Genomic DNA, 20,230 nt, shown 5'->3' with positions numbered 1-20,230 from the left:
ATGAAAATTCAATGGGGCGTGTGCTGGGGCAACGTGACCAAACTGAGAAGAAAGAAAGGGCTATTTATTATCTCAGCAAGAAGTTCACTGAATGTGAGACAAGATACTCACCCATTGAAAAGTTGTGTTGCGCTTTAGTATGGGCTACCCGAAGGCTTAGACAATATATGTTGTATCATACTACTTGGCTTATATCCAAGCTTGATCCCTTGAAATATCTAATGGGTGTGCCTGCATTATCTGGAAGATTAGCTCGTTGGCAGATCCTATTGTCCAAATTTGACATCCAGTATATAAACCAGACGGCAATTAAAGGAAGTGCTATAGCGGAATTCATTGCAAGCAGGGCTTCGGAAGAATATGAGTCGTTGAGCTTTGATTTTCCAGATGAGGATTTAATGGCCATTTCGGTAGAAGAAGCAGTGGCATCCACTAGTAAATATTGGAAGTTGAACTTCGATGGTGCTCAAATGCTTGGACATGGAATCGGGGCGATTTTGGTCTCACCAGAAGGAGAGCATTATCCTTTCACCAGTCGGCTTAATTTTGATTGTACAAACAATATGGCCGAGTATGAAGCTTGTGTTCTGGGTCTTAGAGCTACCGTTGATCGCAAAATAAAAATGCTTAAAGCGTATAGGGATTCAGCTTTGGTAATATACCAGCTCAGAGGAGAATGGGAGACAAAAGATCCCAAGCTTGTAGAATACCGTAAGTTAGTTATGGAACTTGTTTGAAGAATTTGAAGAAGTAACTTTCAATTATCTCCCCAAAGAAGAGAATCAAATGGCAGATGCCTTAGCCACACTGGCAGGGGCATTTAAGATGAACGGGCATTCAAATATGATGCCCATTGAAATGAAAGCTTATGAGTATCCAGCCCATTATTTTAATATTGAAGAGGAAGAAGATGAAAACCCCTGGTATTATGATATCTGCAATATATAAGGTATCAGAGTATCCAGAACATACCACTGAGAATGATAAGAGAACCATTAGAAGAATGGCATCAGGTATGTGCTTGATGGTGAGACTCTATACAAGAAAAGTTGGATCAGGTCTTGTTAAGATGTGTGACGCGAAATAAGCCAAATTGATTCTTGAAGAACTGCATGAGGGAATATGTGGTACCCATGCTATGGGCATGCTATGGCTAGGCAGATTATGAGATTGAGTATTATTGGTCAACTATGGAAACAGACTGTATCAATTATGCCCAAAAATGTCACAAGTGTCAGATTTATGGAGATAGGATACATACTCCTCCTCATCCGTTGCACGTAATGACAACTCCATGGCCATTCTCAATGTGGGGCATGTATGTTATTGGAAAAATTTTCCCCAAAGCTTCAAATGGTCATCGCTTCATTCTGGTAGCCATAGATTATTTCACCAAGTGGGTAGAAGCGGCTTCTTACGCAAATGTACCCAGTCTAATATGCAAATTCTTAAAGAAGAAGATCATTTGTAGATATGGTTACCAGAGAGGATTATCTCCGATAATGCGTTGAATTTAAATAATAAGATGATGGACTCGTCTGTAAACAGTTCAAAATAAAGCATCATAATTCCACCACTTATCGCCCGAAGATGAATGGGGCAGTAGAGGCGGCTAATAAGAACATCAAAAGGCTCATAGAGAAGATGACTGAGACCTATAAAGATTGGCATGAGAAGTTGCCATTTGCTCTGTTTGCCCATCGAACTTCTGTACGAACGTCAACTGGGGCAACTCCATTTTCTCTGGTATATGGGATGGAAGTTGTCTTACCTATTGAGGTGGAAATTCCCTCACTTCGGATTTTGTCAGAAGTAAAGCTCGATGAGGCAGAATGGGTCCAGGCTAGGTATGACCAGTTGAATTTGATTGAAGAAAGAGTTTGAAAGCTATTGTCATGGTCAGATGTACCAAAACCGTATGATACGGGCACTGGTAGAAAGTTCGCCTTCGAGAATTCCATGAGGGAGATTTGGTGCTTAAAAGGATTTTGCCTATTCAGAAGGATTTGAGAGGAAAATGGATGCCCAATTGGGAAGGACCTTATGTTGTCAAGAAAGTCTTTTCTGGGGGAGCTCTAGTCCTAACTGAAATAGACGGATCAGAATTACCATATCCAGTGAATTCTGACACTGTTAAGAGATATTTCTCCTGAAAAGAAATGAAAAAAGAAAAAAAAGGAGAAATAAAAAAGGAAAAATAATAAAAAAATGAAAAAATGAAAAAAAATGAAAAATGAAAAATGAAAAATGAAAAATGAAAAATGAAAAATGAAAGAAAAAAAAAGAAATAAAAGGAGGGTTCAAGATGAAAACCCGAAAAGGGCGTCTTGAAACCAAAGGAGGTCTCAAGTTGAAAACTCGCAAAGGGCGACTTGAGTTGAGTTTGAAATTCAGAATTCGTGCACGGTGGAAGGTTCTGAATTGATTTTGGAAATGGAAAGAGCTCATGATATGGGACAATGACAGTTGGTAATCAAGATTGAGACCAAAGATTAATGAGTCTCGATTGAAATAACCAAGAGAAATTGAATGCACATGAGATTCAATACTGGTTTAGGGCATCCAATGATAGAGATTTGGGAGTTTAGAAGTAGCTTCATACTCTTAAGCATCATTTTGGAGATCTTTTGGACAGAAGCTACACTCGAGACATTCTAACGGCGTGCCAGTTCAAAAGCATTTGTATTATTGATATTTGAAGACGCCTACTCTTTTGTTCTTTTACTTCTTCCAGTTAAAAGTTTGCCATGTAGTTACCTGAAAATTCTCGGCATTTATATAAATAAAGAGATGTATTTTCTTGTTCGTTTCCCTTTTGTAAGTATATTATTTTGAAAAGTTAAAACATATAACTTAACTTGAAGTACATGAGATCATTTTGTATTATTGTGCAAAAGGTTTTGGAAAATGCAGGTATTCTGAAGTTGAAAATAGTTTAAACATGTAAGCTTGTGTGGTTACGGGAAGCTAAAACCTTGAATTTCATAGAAAATCCCAGCCATGATAGGAAGACAAAGAGATTGTCATTGATCGAGAAGTTGGTCATGGGTACTGGCGGGTTTCAAAAAAGAAATGAGTCAAGGTCCTGTTAAGCCGAGAGATATAGTATTGAGATTGTTAACTGGGTGAATTGGTCAATGTTTTCTACCAAGAGTAACCGAGTTCCATCGAGATCAAAAGGAGATAGAGTTCATTCGAAGAAGAAAACACATTGAATTTCATAATTGCATACATTATAGGCATGAATAGGATCATGACATTCATAATTGCATGATGACTTAAGTATTTACAGGTTTCACAGGGATAGTTGAAGATTGAAGATATGAAAGCATCAAGATGAAGATAACTAGTTTTGAAATCTTGAAAAGAATGATGTTTAGACGATAACTGAGCCAAAGTAGATTCACATATCCAATGGCTTCCAGACAAGTTTTCACGATGGAGATGGATTTTCAGAAATGTTGGACCTTCGAAAGAGGTCAATCTCAAGCCTTCACGGAAGAGTAGTGAAACAAAACATCTGTAAGCCTTCACGGAAGATTGGTGAAGCAAACTCGTTTTATGAAGATTATTCGAGTTCTATACTCCCTGAACGGATAGGGAGCGGACCTGTTTGTTGAAGATTGTTCGAGTTCTATACTCTTTGAAGGAATAGAGAGCGGACCCGTTTATTGAAGATTGTTCGAGTTCTATACTCTCTGAAGGAATAGAGAGCGGACCCGTTTTATGAAGATTGTTCGAGTTCTATACTCCCTGAACGGATAGGGAGCAGACTCATTTTATGAAGATTATTCGAGTTCTATACTCTTTGAAGGAATAGAGAGCGGACCCGTTTTATGAAGATTGTTCGAGTTCTATACTCCCTGAACGGATAGGGAGCGGACTTGTTTATTGAAGATTGTTCAAGTTTTATACTCCCTGAAGAAATAAGGAGCGGACTTATCATTTGAAGATTTTTCAAGTGCCATTTATCCCGAAGTAACAATGAAGTGCTTTAATCTTTTGAAGTTCTCAAGACCGGATAAACTCGATCATCTATTGATCTTTGCTCTATTCTCGTTGCACGATAATAAGCAAAGAGGGGCAGCTGTAGATGATCGTTTTTATTCGGGGCTAGATCGGAGCAAACCCGAAGCTGAGCAATTGAAGGCCCAACTCAAGCCCACGTGAATACTCCCTGGAAAACTAAAATCAGTTATCGGGAGTTAATAAAAAGGATTTCAGCTTTCTTAATCTAGCAAAAAGAAACTGTAAATGGGGTTTGTTTTAATTTGAATTAACCACCAGAAGGTGGGGGTCAGTTTTTGGAAGATTTAATAGAGGAACAGAGCAGAAAAAAGGGAGTGGACGCACAACAAAAAATTAACCGAGAGAACGAGGAACTAGAGAGCACAGAGCAAAAATGAGAGAGGAACCATAGACCATTATAAAAAAAACAACAACAGAAAACACATATAGGGAGAAAAAGAACAAGGCGTGTAAACAGATTGTCCATATTCAAAGGAGAGAAAACATTAGAATTGGAGGTATTTTTCGAGAGAAACAGGAAGAATACGACAAGAAACAATAGTGTAATCTTACGATTCAAGGATAATAAAAGCAATACAAGAGGTTTTTTTTCCTCATTTATTTTCGATTCATGTTTTATGGTTATTTTCAGTATTGATTTCTTTCTGTCTACTGATATGTTGTTTATAGACAAATTATGAAATGAGAAGTAAAGTGGTAAGGGTTTTAGGGATATGACCTTAGTTATTTAGGGTTATTCGGGTAGTGGAGAAGGAGTAGGGGTCTCCGATCCTGTTAGAAAATCAATCCGTTAGCAACAATTGTTGATAGGATTTTTAAAAAATAAAAAAAAAACCAAACAAACTTCAAAACCCCAACAATGATGCACATTTTTATTAAGCCCCACAAGAACTCACCACTTTGATTTTGAAAAAGCCCTAAGTAATTTCTTTTGAATTTCCCCACATGTATCATTTACCCTAAAACCCATTACTATCAAAACCCATCGTCATCATTAACCAGTCGGGAATCCAAAATAAAAAAATGAAAAGAAAAGAGGGGTGAAGGTTCGTTTACCTGAGTGGGTTGAGTCTCATCGGAACCTTGTTGCCGGAATCGAAAACTGAGCGTTTGAGACCTCTTGGCTGTTAAAGGGGAAAGTCGTTTAGGCTCTTATGTGTTCAGTTTTTTAGGGAGTTTGAAGTGAAGAAATGAGTTGGCTCGATTTTAGGTTATCGGGGTTCAAAGGGGGTGTAAGTCATTGTCGACGCTGTTGTACGAGAGGATATGAGTTGGTTCATTTTTTTTCAAGGGTTAAGTGGCACTGTGCGTGGTCGAGAAAGAGAAGAATGGAGAGGAAGATGGGTTTTAAATTTTAAGAACAATTGATCTCACCCACCAGATTCATCCCTTTGGTGTTGATGTCCTTGATCTAATGAAACCACGTCTTCATATCAATGATACCTAATCCGTTCTTGCAGTCTCTGACACACGCTTGTAGTCTCAACACCAACTCTAGAAAGTTTAGCCTGCATTAATTCTCGAAATGAAAGTTAAATTGTTTAGAATTTAAATTAAATAGTTTGGGTTCTGCGTGAGTTAGTGTCCATGTAGGTTAGTTTACATTTAGGTTTCATATTAATTTCTTGGGTAAATTAGTATTTAGTCCTCATAGGTTTAGCTTTTATTTATACTTTAATCACCTTTAAGACTGTTTTCGAATTTTGCCATTTTGTGTTTGTCCTGATGTCGTTGTTTTCCCAATTTTAGTTTTAGTTGTATTTTTTTTATATTATTTATGTTAAATTCTCTATATTTATGCGTGTTTTTTATTTAAGTCCCTAGTTTTTTTTTATTTGTATGTTGAATTTTACATTTATTTAATTTAGTCATTTTTAATATGTATATATATATTTTAAAATTTATAGTTTAACCTGTCATGTTTTTTTTTATATTTGAATCACATTTGTACATTATAGGTTAGTATACATTATTTATAATTTTAAAATTAAAACATATGTATGTAATTTTTTGTATGTCACATTGTATGATATTTTTAATTTTGTTTAATTAATTTTTGGCATTACATACTTTTTGCACAATTTGTATGATATCCTCATTTGTATAACTCGACATATTACATAATTGGATTAAGGGTAATACCCTTTTAATTTAAAATTGTTTTAAGTGGGCAGTCATAACTGATTTGAGGTCCGCTTTTAATGATTTTAAAATAAAAGTGCATCCCGAAAGTGAAACAAAAAAATTGATTCGTCACCTAAAATTTGGGAACGAGAGAAAAAGAAATGTTCGTTTATTTAAATATATCGAGAAAATGTTGTTATATTTTTAAGATCTGGTCTCGATATTTGTAAATAATCGAACATTCTTATCTTTCTAAAACGCTTGGTAATTTTAATTTAATTTGTTTGAGTGCTTTTGAATGTTTTTAAATTTACGTCATTGTTTTATGGGATCAAAAATCAAATAAAGTTCGAATTTGTAAAATTCAATGCAAGGATGTTAATTAATCGACTAGGTACCAATTTAGGGCGTCGTGGGGGCGCTAATCCTTCCCTACACGTAACCGACTCCCGAATTCGGATTTTGGTAACACAGACCTTAATTTGTTGTTTTAATTAAAATTAATTTTTATTTAAAATAACAAACATCTTTGGGTGCCCAATCACACCCTAATCAAATATTGGTGGCGACTCTTTGAACAATATGTTTTTAACGAAAAGAAAATTTCAAATTTTTTAAAACGAGAGGTTTTTAAATCGCATTTGTTTTTTAAATTAAAAATCAATTGAAAAAGGTAAATTAAAAATTAATGTGATTTTTCAAAATCTCACGTTTTCACCTTTTAGAAAAATCGTTTCGACAATGTGAAATCAAATAACAAATGCATATATAATTTTCAATAAAATATATAACTTTTTATATAGATTATCAAACACTCTCTGACTTAATCTTAAACCATTGAGGCCACATGATCTAATTATCAGAGAAGAATCTTAAAAAAAACATACATTATACATAATATTTATATTTTTTGCATATGACTTAGAAATATTTGAAATTAATCAAATCATGATTCTCAGGGCAATTAAAGACAATGGAAATGTGCTAATCTCATGTTTTTTCTGAATTAAAGACAATTTAATGTTAAAAAAAATCATTTGTGTAATTAACTTTCTGATCTGGAAAAACAGGTCACTCTCAAACAAATAATTTTAATATTTAATTCAGATTAAAATATATTTAATAAAATTTATAAATATTTTTATTAATTTACAAATAATCATAATCATTATTTCTGAAATTTTGACCAATTCAGAAGTTGAGCAAAGCAATCAAATAAACATACATAATTTACTTTTTTTTTCAAAATAGATAAAAGTTTTTTTTATTTAAACAAGAGAAAATAAATATGAATATGAAATTCACACAAATCAAGTGGTCTCAATGATATCCTTAAAGGTCCTGAATTCGAGCACTAGAGATTGCATGTTATTTGAGCGTTTATTGTCAAATGGTTAAGAGTCTTTAAAAAAATTACCACTTATAATCACTATAGATTAATAAAAAAAATATAAATATGAAACTTTAAATTAGTAACTAATAAGTCATGGTGTTTTTTTTCCTAGTCTTTTGTAAAATATTTCCAATTCTAGTTTCACTGAAAAAAAAATAAGTCCATATCATCTCCAATAAAATTATAAGTAAAAATGAAAATTTAAAAAATTAATTAAACTCGTGTCAATTTATATTCGGCTGAACATTAAATAAATGAAAATTAAAACAAGTTAACCCTCTCCATAAAAGATATAAAGTTGTACATATATAAAAAAAAAGTACAAGACTTCTAATAACGTTTTGAAAATTTAATAAAAAAAATTATGGTAAATTACACTTTCAGTATCTAAACTATCAATTTTTATACTTTTTAATACCTAAACTTTCAATTTTTTCAAAATCATATTTAACGTTTAATTTTTATTTCGTTTTAGTACATCGACGTTAAAAACTTAACATGTGATTTTCCCATGACACATTTACTTTCAAATTACTCCTAATTACTAAAATTTAATTCTTTTTAATTTAATTACTTTACTTTCAAAATACTCCTAATTTAATCACTCTATCTTTCAAATTTATTTTCTATTTTTAATTATATTAATGAATAATATTAAAAATATTATGTTACAAAAATTATTAATAAAATAAATTAAAGCGATTAAAATATGAGCAATTTGAAAGTTGAGTAGTTAAATTGATTTTTTTAACTTGCCAAAATAGGAGTGACAATATAGTTAAGTGATGAATGATGTAATTTACCCATAAAAATGACGTAACCATTAATTTTTTAACTAGTGTGTGTTAAAAAGAACCTGTAACCGTTAACCATAACCATTAATCTATATAACCGATACACTTAACAAGTTAATTAACCGAACCGTTAATGCTAAATGATTTTGATTAACCTAGCCGCTAAAAATGATGGTTAACCAACGATTAACCGTTAATAAATTAAATTTATAATAATATTAGGAGATGTACATACTTACATCAGTTTAAATATGTGTTAAGTGTTATACCTTTAGGGAGATGTACATACTTATACCGGTGTAAGTATTTGTTAAGAGCTACACTTTTATTTTATTCCATTATACCGTTGCAAGTATGTGTTAAGTGTTGCACTTTTTTGTAGTATGAATTATGAAACTTTAAAACGTTTATGTTGTGTTAATTTTACAAAATTACCGTAATAGATTAATCATATGTTAACATGTAACCTAACCGTTAATAACTGCTAAATATTAATGGCTAAACGTTTCTTAACAGTTAAATTATGAACGATACGATTAACCGACCACTTAAGCTAAACGATACGGTTAACCATCTATGAACAACCCTATTTTAAATTGTGAGATACTAAAATGAAACAAAAAATTAAACATTAGTTATGATTTTGAAAAAATTAGAAGTTTAGGTATTAAAACTTATCCCAAAAAAAGTACATTCTCGCCCAGCCGATACTAATCAACTGAGCCACTTCCCAGAACGACAAAGCTGCTTTCCCTTTTTCTTGTGCAAATATAAAGTTAAATTTTTGTACTTGGAAAAAAATAATAACCGTCTTCTTACTAATGCCTACAACATAGATGATACACAGTTCCACTTAACACCTAGGTAAAGTACAACTCAAAACAGGTTAGAAAATTATGATAAATGCTTTCCTAACCCTATTGCTTTGTCCACTGTTTATAATGACTTAGCTAAAATCCAGTAATTAAGAGCACGAAAATCATCATCAGATTTCCCACTGCAACCGATACTAACGAACAAAGGAAGCTGAACCCTTGTTTGCTCTCACCCTTCCTCCCAATCTACATCATCCTCATCATCTCCAGATTCTTCTGCTTCGACATTCAGGTCGACCTTGTAACTCTCAGTTGTATAGCCTGGAATTCACCAACATCATAATCATTATGAACTTATATAACTAGTTGGACAGTTTTGTATAAAAAATATACACGAGGCATGAGGATTGAACTTGTATCAACTTGCTTCTGTAATGGATATCAAAAGGCAACAGGATGGAACTCGTAAGGCATGCACATGGAGATGGGCTAACTGCTTGAACAGGGTGCTGGGCGACCCTACCAGTAGGTAAATGTACAATCCTCTTGTAATATGTATCTATGTATATATAGTAACTGATTGGGGATAAAACTGCAATAGGCAGTGACCAATTATGAAAATAACTATCCATTGTAATTATGCACACCTTAACTAGCACAAATATAAGACTTCTGACCAAAAGAATATAAAACTAGCTACAATCTGGTCATTCTATAGTTGCCACCTCAGACATTCACATTTCCCACAATACAAATCCTTTATGTTTTATACATTGATTAAAGGGTTATTAGCAAACAGTAATTCAACTTCAATTTAAATATATAATTGTATTTCAATAAAGGCAGCATTTAAAAAAAAGCTTTTCCATTTTGGCAAACACGGGAAGGTGGCACTAGTTTGAGATAGCTCAAGCTAAAAGGTGGGGACATGCACTTTAGATACAAAAGTACACATTTTTATTAGTATCAGATTAGGGTACCAAATTTTAGTATGTTGTTTATATTGGAGAATTTAATTTAATTAAAGAAATCAGACAAATTCTGAACATTTTCATAGTCATTGAAGAGAAACCAAGTTATATTCTGAATAGAAAAGAAAAAACGGCACTTGCCTGCAATAGGAGCTTCTTCCCAGCCAAAATCATTGTCTCCCTCATCATCATCACGTTTAACTTTCATACCAACTTGACGATTAGAAGAGTCAGAAAGACTAGTGGCTGGAGGAACATCTGACAATTCTTGTTTCTTAGCGGCTTCTTCTAGTTCTTGTTGTTTCTTATACAAAGCAGCATAATAAGCTTTAAGATACCGTCCTTCAAAACAGCAGGAAAGACATTCTTGTAAGTTTAACACTTCAAGGTGGGGCAAAGTGAAGGAATAATAAAAGCAGAGAAAAAATAATAACCCATCTCATAGTACATACCTGTATATTCTTCTTATCATCATTTTCAACAGTGGACTTCTTGTCATCTGAAAGATCAGGTTGTGTTGCTGCTGCCATCTATCTTTGACTCCTGCTTGACCTCTCCACGTTGTTCCTTTGTCAGGTTCATTCCTTTCTTTATCATCCAAGGGGGCAAAACTTTCGAGGATGTGCTTGCACTTTCAGACTTGACATCTTCATTGCCATCAACACCAGAAAAGTCAACTTCAACCTGCCAGGTAGGCCCAAGAAGCTTTAAAAACAAATCCACACTGACGGTAAAAGACAATTTTTGAAATTAAGAAATGGCATGGCAAACAGTAGGTGAGAATCTTTAGTAAAAAGGAATATAAAATCCACACTTCAAGAAACAACACTTAACTACTAAGCATTGAAAATAAACTGATTGTTGAAGAACAGACTTATGATCCTATCAAAAAAAAAGAACAGACTTATGAAAGTGATAACTCTTTGACTGACTCTAAATAATAGCGATGGTCTACAAGGAAATCTGTTTCAGCATAATAGCTGGTTATATAAGAAGCAAGGATTACTAACTTTCACAAAGGCACCAGATGCATTAGTTAAGTTATTATGTTGCATGAAAAATCTAGGAACTGTGGATGCATGACAGTAAATACCATTCAAAGGAAAAAAATAGGAAATTAAACTACAATAATTCACGTAGAATTAATATGCCAAAGTCTAGCATCAATATCAACGACAGTAAATGACTTAACTGACTTTTAAAACTGACCAAAGGTTTGATCAATTTCCACCGAATTTTGGCCACCCCTAATGTTACATCAGAATTACAGTTCAATTAAATCTTAACTTTGTCTCCTGATCAAAGAAGAACAAAGTCTAGGAAATTTTAAGCATTGCTCCTAGTGGTAGGCAACAAAGAGAAATACAGTTGAAAGTAAATCTTACCTTCGTCTCCCCAAGAAATGGCATAGGTGTCCCACCATAACCCTGAGAATTTTGGAAGGATCATTTGAACCAGAATCACCATTTACAGCACCCAGCAGCACTAGCTCGGGCTTCCCATGCTTGGAGACTTCCAAATTCTGGAATAGGCATATCTTTTACTCTATTGAGTGTTCCATTAATGGTTTAAACTGCAACTGTAGTCATGCCATTGTGTCAAGTCTCAACTTTAAAATTGCAAAACAAATACACACAAGGAAAAGAATGAAGTCAAAAAGGCTTGCATTTTTCTATAAACATATACTGCAGAAATTTTTATAAAAATCAGGTCTACCAATTCTTATCGGGACTTTGACACCAAGACATGAACTCTCCCAGTAGACTAACAAGCTAACTTCTTCAAAAGTCTGATATTAGGAAGAAGAGGAGGTTACTTTCCCTTAATTCACATCTTCCCAACAGGACTTCATATCTAGCATGTTTGAACTTCTACCAATACAAAGGTGTCGACGATAATGCTGGTTCTAGACTTCTAGGGAGGGCATTCTCCAATCTCCTTTAGGACTTTTCTCTCTACAACAGGCATGGTTCAAGATGCTATTTATCAGAGCAACTTGTTGCATGAATGGAATAACATTCGAAGGGGAAAAGAATGATGCTAATCAAAAGTTAATGAAGTATTGAAAACGAGAAGGTATACAAAAATATCATTTTCTGAGGTACAAAATAAGTTTAAATATCACCCAATCAGCTGAGAATGAGAGAGATGCAAAACAGTGAAGGTAAGTTGTCCAGAAGGTGAGAATAGAGGAGCTGTACTAATTCACCATTGTTCCAAATGTAGGGAAGCATAGCAGCAGGCAATTAAGAATTGATAGGAAACTTCTGAACTTTATAACAGAGGAAAGGCTTTTGTTTGGAGGATATTTCGAGTGCAAAATGTAGAGGGATGATCGAAGCTGAAGGTGAATTCCCTTATTCATGTGGAAGATATGTAAACTTCAAAGTTCTGCTCTTTATATGGTCTATTAAGGTACGAGAAATATTCAATTATATACTTATATCACGCAAATAGCAATGCCAAGAACAGAGACTAATCACAAGGCTTGTTGGACATGTACCGACGCCAATGTCTCAACTAAGAGATAATGATCAGTCTTTAGTTAAAGTTCCTTTTTTCCTTTCAAGAAGAATTCAAGTGAAACACAACATTCCTTCACAATCAGAAGCCCAGGGAAAATATTATGGGTTGCCTTTGCAGGCAATATTATTTTTAGAAAGAAAATATTATGAACTTACTTTTGCAAGTATTTTTATGGTATTAGGAGATCTTTATTTAAAAGTATTTCTACACCATTAGGAGTCTTTTTTTCTTTTAATTTAGAATCCTTACTTTAATTTCCTTAGTTTAAGTCTTTTATTCAAACAAGAAAACCTATACAACCTCTATTTAAAGAGGCTGATTGGCAGCAATAAAATTAAGTCAGAAGTTTGTTTTAATTACATAGGTTTAAGACTCTTTTCTAATGAGTCTAAGGTTAGGAACTCCCTTTGATGAGTTCCACGCATTCATCATAGGTTACTCCAGCGGCAAGAATCATAACAAGGGAAAGGCCCTTAGATCGAAGCAGATTTTCCTATGAATGAACCGGCGACTTGATCACAGATTCGGAACCATAACAGAAAAAAAATTAAGCTGAATTAGAATGGACCTGACTAATTTCCCACTGTTAATATTGAAGTGTAAACAAACTATAAATTTAGTTAAGTTGTGATAAAAGGATTAACTTTATTATTTCAATAGATTCACATCATGGACCAAGCACAGATGGATATGCTCGATAAGGTAACATATAGGAAATTTAAAAGGAAAATTTACCTCCATTTTCTGAAGCATGTCCTTCAATTTTTCGCGTCGTCTTCGTCTCGCATTGTCATCTCCATCTCCTACATCCTGTCCAGCTAACTTGTCACTCTCTGCCACCAATTCTCCATTACATCTTTCGCAGTGAAAATTTCATCCTCCAAAGAAACCAATCGCAATGCATCCAGAGCATTGTATCTGAAAACATGGTAATAGGACAGCTTCAATTTTCATTGTTACTAATTTTCTATAAAAAAAAAACTATAAATGCTTTTCAAATGAAACAAGGAAAGAAAAACGAGAAGAGGAAAAAAGAGAGAAGAAATGGCAGAAACCTTTTCCCACAGCCAGGGCATACATATTCCTGAACGGTATTCTTGTCCTCAAGTTCATCCTTTTTTTTCTTCATACGATAAAGTCTATACCTAACAACATCATATATCTACAGAACACATTGCTTCAGAGATTTTCACAAACTCAGAAGTCAGAATCTGCTCGGCACATGATAAATGGATAAAAAAAGGAACAATAGATCTTATCAAGGCAATCATTACATGTCAGTAGGCACATTTTTTTTCTGTTATTGGTATGTACTAGTGCCAGTGTGTTTCGATGTCCCTTTTACGGTTTTTATCTGTATATTTTAAATATTTTTCATATATAGCTCGCTTTTAAATTCTCTAACGACAAGTGAAAATAAACTTCCACTTCATACATCTATGCAGATATATTCAAATGATAAAATTTTAAAACCGTTAACTATCTAAATGCAAAATTTTTAAACATAAAATAAGTATAAAATATGGTGAATTGTTACTAATCACGTTCAATAGCCTAATTTAATGAACATGTTTATTTCTGAATGAAATTATGAAAATAGAGGTGATGGATAAATAAATTTTAAAAAATATAAGAAAGAAGAAAGGAAACAAAGCCTTGCATTTACTAGTATGGGAATGCGGACGGTGTGGACTAATTCGTAGTAGTACAGATCGGTACAAAAAAACTAAAACAGTACATTGCTTGTAAACTGGTAATTTTTTTCTAAATCAAGTCAATACCGACTGAAACCACCGTTACCAGTTAAGTACCATAGAAATAGCCCTGGGTTTTGTGCCTTCTCTATCTAATCCTTTGTTAACAATTGAATCTAACCAGCTTAGAATTGGAAAAGCAAAGAAGGAAATAAATAAATAAATAAGTAGCAACCTGTGCATAATCTAGACAACAGTATGAGTGAGTGTGCAATTTAATCTTCTCCTCTCCCTCTTTTCCACCCACTTGATTATCAACTGTCGCAGCAACTGCAGCACTATATATCTTTGCCCCTTTAGCTGTCTGTGACCAAATCAAACGTCAGTATGCAAGGTAAAAAGTAAAGGGTCTAATAACAGTACAATTAAAAACAGTTCCAACTCTTAATGAATAAATAAAACATATACAATGCAAATGGAAACCAGACTTTTTGGTCACGTTCACCACCACTATGCCTCATTTCTATGTGAAAATAGGGAACAATTGAAGGCAGCAACAAGGGAAAAGCAAGATAACTTCGATCATTTAATATGCAGGGTCCATGTTTGAAAATTAATAGGGAATAAGACAGCTATGATGCACAGCAGATACAGAATGAACACTTACCGACAAAATCACAGAGTGACAACAATGAAATGTTATTTCAAAGGAAGAAAAAGGAGAAGGGACTATAGCAGACTCTGACCTCTCTCCTATGATCACGGGTGACTAATTTTTCTTCCTCAAATAAACGTAAAATCCGCCGAAGTTGCTTAGAATGTAGTTTCAACTCCTTTGCAAAATCTTCTTCCCTAACCCATTGTCTCCTAGGTGAAAGCAAGAAATGAATTAAAATAACAGAATAAGGAGCCTCAAAAACTGTAAGCCTGAAGCACAGCTAAAACAAACTGGCATGATTATTGCATGCAACAAGAAATTAATCTTGCCAATAAACATATTTGGCATCACGGTATCATTAAATGTACTTTTTTTTTAAAAGGGATCATTAAATATACTTAGCAAAAATTATTAATCCCAACCTCCTACGGCAAGACTTCTTATTGAACTGGGGGAAAAAAACTTGCAAAAGTTGTCATCTGGTCTAACACTTGATTTCACCATACTATACCTATTAAAAAATACACTCCAACCCTGAACTTCAATGCTACCTTCCCATCTCTCCAACAAACAAAACCACTTCGCCTCTTTTCCTTCACAAACTATTGAAAGAAAACTATTTTTAGTTCCTCTCCAGAGATGAATAAAGAATCAGTACCTTGTAAGAGCATCAAGCACTACAACAGCAATCCCTCTATTATCCCCTCGACCCATCTTAGGTTGATTATCTCCTTTTGTTGTCACGTTATCGTAAAATGCCCGAGCAGCAAGTTTCACCAACCTGTTTTCCCAATCCCAATATTTTGTCATGTTTAGTACACAAGTAATCACATAAGGGGGGAAACTTAATTATTACATGAACTTTAAAGCAATTTATAAAATAAAGAAAATTGAGTAAAAAATAATACTTCATATATTATTTTATCTTTGTTCAAATTAAGCCATGTGATTGACTAAAAATTAACTAGTGAAGGTAGTTTATTTCTAACTCATATGATAAAACATGAGGGAAATGAACACTCCGACCAATAAGTAAATTAAGTAAGCCAATTTATAATCCTTGGTTTTGTATATCCTCTTGCCCCTAATTTGAAGTAAAAGGAAAGGCATACCTGTTAAACGGCTCGATACTCATGTTGTTAAGTGATGGGTGTTAAACAATTTCCTCGTAATATCCCAAACTAATTTGCATCACATGATTTGTTTCCGAGAGAAGAACTGCATCAGAGAATAAAACATATTGATCTCCAGATCTAAAGAAGGGGTTCAAAAGAAAAGATGGGTCTGATTGCAAATAAAGTAGGTGTCAAGAGAATCTGTCAGTGCAGGTTTTGGAAAAAAAACCCCAGATTCAGATTATTATAGAGGTAGAAGGAGTAAGTTTATAGTATCCAAGATTAAAAACTGACTTGATAGCGGCAACAATTGACTGAAAAACACGAGTCAAAGTTTAAAAGTTGGTTGAAGCAAGTAGAAAGAGCCAATTTCCGATTGTGGAACCAGAGGGTTTGTCCGCGATGAATGCCAAAGGAGAAACCGCGTCTGCGCTACTTACAATAGATATAGATTTTACAAAATATATTCATTTTCTTATTGCACAGTAGTCATTATTGTTTATTTAAATTTTTGTTTTGTCTATTAAAATTTCAAAAGTAATAAATTAGTCATTAATATTATCAATTTATAATAATCGATCACTTATCATTAATAATTATTTATTACAGTAATAAAATAATGTGACACATTAAATCATTTGACTTAACACCTTTTAATCATGTAGGATACTTTTTGATAGGTCATTTGACTTTCCTCTCATGTTATTTTCTTCATCATCTTTTGCTTTTTCCATCATCAAGCTTATTCTTCGTTTCAAATAAATTTTAATTGTGGGTGCTATTGCTGTCGCGAGAACCAAAAACTAGACAAACATGGTCGAAGAGGCATACCTTGTGTTCTCCATGAATTTCAACTCTGATTTCAGAGACTGCACATAGTTAACGTTGAAAGTGAACAACCTCAAAATGAAGTTTTTCCTTGCTTTGAGTATGTCGAGGCATTGCAGTCTCGATTTTGGAGCAGAGCAAGAATTCTCCCATTGATCCATGTGACTCAGGTTAGCATCATCTTTAGGGTTAGCGGCGACAAAATTGAGGGAGTCAATTTTAGGCTTGTAAGTGATAGTAAAAAGTTATAGGGAGTCAAACTCGATATGTGTGGTTGTCTTGTGTAGCAAAGCAGTACCAGGTCGCGTGCCATATCAATTTTTTGTTAGTCTTAATAATGGTTGTTTAACGGTGAATAACCTATTTATTATAAATCAAAAAGGTCGGTGGTTAAATCGTTACTTCTAAAATATCAGCAGAGAAAATATAATTTTACTAAATATTAGTCTTTATGTCCATGTTTTTCTCAATCCTTACCCTGAATACCGAGTGAATCTGTCTTTTACTCCTGGAATTCGGTCATTTCCTTCCATTCGGATATGTATCAAACAAGAATTAGTGTAAGAAAAAGGAAATTCATCTTCTTTTCAAGAATTTTATATATTTAGAGAATTCTTGTAAAAGACAGAGTAACATATAGCTCTGGGAATGAAATAAAGTTTAAGAAAACAGTTGAAGTTACAGTTGATAACCAACGATACGGCTAACATCATGCCGGAGGAATATTTCAGACATGCCGAATGAAATAAATGCTGCTTTTTTTATCAGAACTGAAATGAATTGAAGGAATTAGATACAGACATGCCGGAGGAATATTTCAGGCTTTATCTTTAACCTCTAAAACAATAAACCAAATTCATATAGTTGAATCTCTCAAATAGTTTGGAATCTTCATGTGGACCGTTGACTCTTTCTTCTTTCTCTTGAAATGCTTCGATGCAGCTTTCAGCATCTTACTCCACCCCTGTATACAACACATTAAACAAACATCACCTTACTCTGTTTAATTTTGAACTTTTTGGAGCTAAAAACAAGCAAACAGTAAATGATGGGAAAAAAGAAAAAAAAACTATATTTTACCTTGGTAATGATGGGGGCACAGCCGCCTTTGACAGGAGTTGGGGAAAATCCAGAAGCTATGTTCTTCCTCGTCTTGTTCTTGTTTCTCAAAAGCTGGAGATTAATGTTGAAAGCAGCGGTGGCTTTCTTCTTCTTCAGGTTGGGTCTGAATTTCTTGGCACTGCAGTTGCTTTTCTCCAACCCGAACCCGAACCCCTCGTCGAAAGCGAGGTTTCGAGGTATAATGATGGGATCGTAATCCAAGACTGCAGGACTGTAAGGGCGAGGGATCAAAGGAGACCAAAGCGAGCTCTGGGTGTAATCGAAATCGAAGGCGGAGTTGTCTGGGAATTTGCAAAGAAGTTCCCTTGACATCAACGGCTCCAAATACTCCACCACTTTGGCTGAAGCCATGATCAAACTCTCTTGCTCATTCATGGTTGGGTTTTGCGTTTACGACTTGTGTTTTTGAAGGAATGTCGTGTTTATTTCCAGTTTCTTCAAGCATATGAAGAAGTTGCACTGCAAGACATGAAGGAAAAAAAAGTTCAAAAAAGTGACCGTTGCAAGTACTTTTGTCCGAATGTCTCCCACTCGATATTTTTAGCCGTCTACAATTAAATGCCTCTATTATCCCTGTTTTTATTTCTTTCCTGTTCTGCTCTCGATGTTTTTTTTTTATAATTTTCTGAACCTATTAGCTTGTCATACCATAATACATACAATTTCACCTTAAAAAGCAAACATCACAATTTGTTGCTCGAAAAACAGCAAAGGCAACAATGACTAATGGTGATTACGAACGGTTTAAATTGTAAGACTTCACAAAAACATGTTTCGGCCTCTACTTAGTTCACCCGATTGTGAGCAAAATTTATTTTTTTCAAAAACAGTTTTAAGAAAAACGGCTGAAGAGAGAAGAGATCTTACCTCACTTTAAATATATTAGTTACCCTAACCTCTTAGGGATTTTAAGTTATTTCGAATTAATAAAAATCTTATTTAATTAATTCAAATTAAATATCCATTAAAGAATTATAATCTAAACTATAATCTTTAATGTTTATTTAAACTCTTATTTAATTATTCCTAATAAAATATTGATTAAAAGAGTTATAATCAAAAGTACATTATTTTAATATTTAATTATTATATTTGGAATAATTAAAATCAAATGTACATCAAATATACATATATTAACTCCAGATACATTTTAGTAACATACAACAAAATATACATCAATATAAATATATTAACTCCATACACATTTAGTAACATACAACAAATGTACACTTTGCTCATTTCATCCTAGGGTATGACCTTTTAGGTTCTTGTAACGTTAGTAGTAATTATTAGAACAATTCTAATATTACATACAATGAGTGACATCTAGCAATATATCATTGTCACCTAAGTTACAAGAAATTATGATTTGACATATCATCTTCATGATTAACTCTTTTATGTATTACATCCTTTTGTCCTTTATTATAGAATAGTTGGAATAGTCACACTTTTATAGCCATATATTGTTTGTTGATATCTAGAGTAGACTATAATTAATGAATAATTTGTGATATCTCATATCAACTTATTCGAGCATGGTGATGCATTTCTAGTCTCACTCAATCAAGTGGCATGTGATATATTTCCTATTATGTAGGAGGACAAATCATATCTTAATCATCCACCCATACATATCGAGATATATTCAATAACAGTCTTTAAGTGCAACCAGTTACGGAGTATGTTAATTGTATCAAACATACAACAATATATGTTGGGATAACATTGATCTCAAGTCTGAGGATCATACATATAGTCATAACAATGAGCAATGTTATGACCGTTACATAATAATCCAAGACATATGCTCATGGTGGTCAATCCAATACATTGTTCTCTAACAAGATAGTCATGTATCAATTCTGACATCTCTATGTCAATGACAACTCGTTGTCATCAATCAATAACATGTTAGTCTTAAGCGTATTATTATTGTTCATGCCCATAATATACTTGACTATGGATATTTTAATAATAATAATGTTATTCTAGGGACTTTATTATATTTCAGTTTATTTTAAACACAAACATATAAATGAAAATAATAGTGACAATGCCTTTATTCAATAAAATCGGTAAACGAATATATTATTTCAATCACCATGTTGTAATCGGTTTTCGTCCGGGCACGAAATTTTACTTGGCGGGAAAAATAATG

At 33.5% G+C, this 20,230-nt stretch overlaps 1 protein-coding gene and 1 pseudogene across 1 annotated transcript; both read right to left on the bottom strand.

Moving 5' to 3' along the window:
• Positions 1-8,954: 8,954 nt before the first annotated feature.
• LOC120196410 lies at positions 8,955-16,318 on the bottom strand (annotated as a pseudogene).
• Positions 16,319-17,701: 1,383 nt separating this feature from the next.
• LOC120196409 lies at positions 17,702-18,494 on the bottom strand. Its single transcript, XM_039198219.1, has 2 exons — positions 18,028-18,494; positions 17,702-17,911 (listed from the first exon to the last, which is right to left on the bottom strand). The coding sequence occupies exons 1-2, from the start codon at positions 18,442-18,444 to the stop codon at positions 17,804-17,806; spliced, it is 525 nt and encodes a 174-aa protein (XP_039054150.1). The 5' UTR covers positions 18,445-18,494; the 3' UTR covers positions 17,702-17,803.
• Positions 18,495-20,230: the final 1,736 nt, after the last annotated feature.

The sequence above is a fragment of the Hibiscus syriacus genome, unplaced genomic scaffold (genome assembly GCF_006381635.1).
Source record: "Hibiscus syriacus cultivar Baekdansim isolate YM2019G1 unplaced genomic scaffold, ASM638163v2 tig00117034_pilon, whole genome shotgun sequence".
In the NCBI taxonomy this organism is placed as follows: Eukaryota; Viridiplantae; Streptophyta; class Magnoliopsida; order Malvales; family Malvaceae; genus Hibiscus; species Hibiscus syriacus.
Note: the sequence above shows the minus strand (reverse complement) of the source record. Positions and strands in the feature narration are given on the sequence as shown.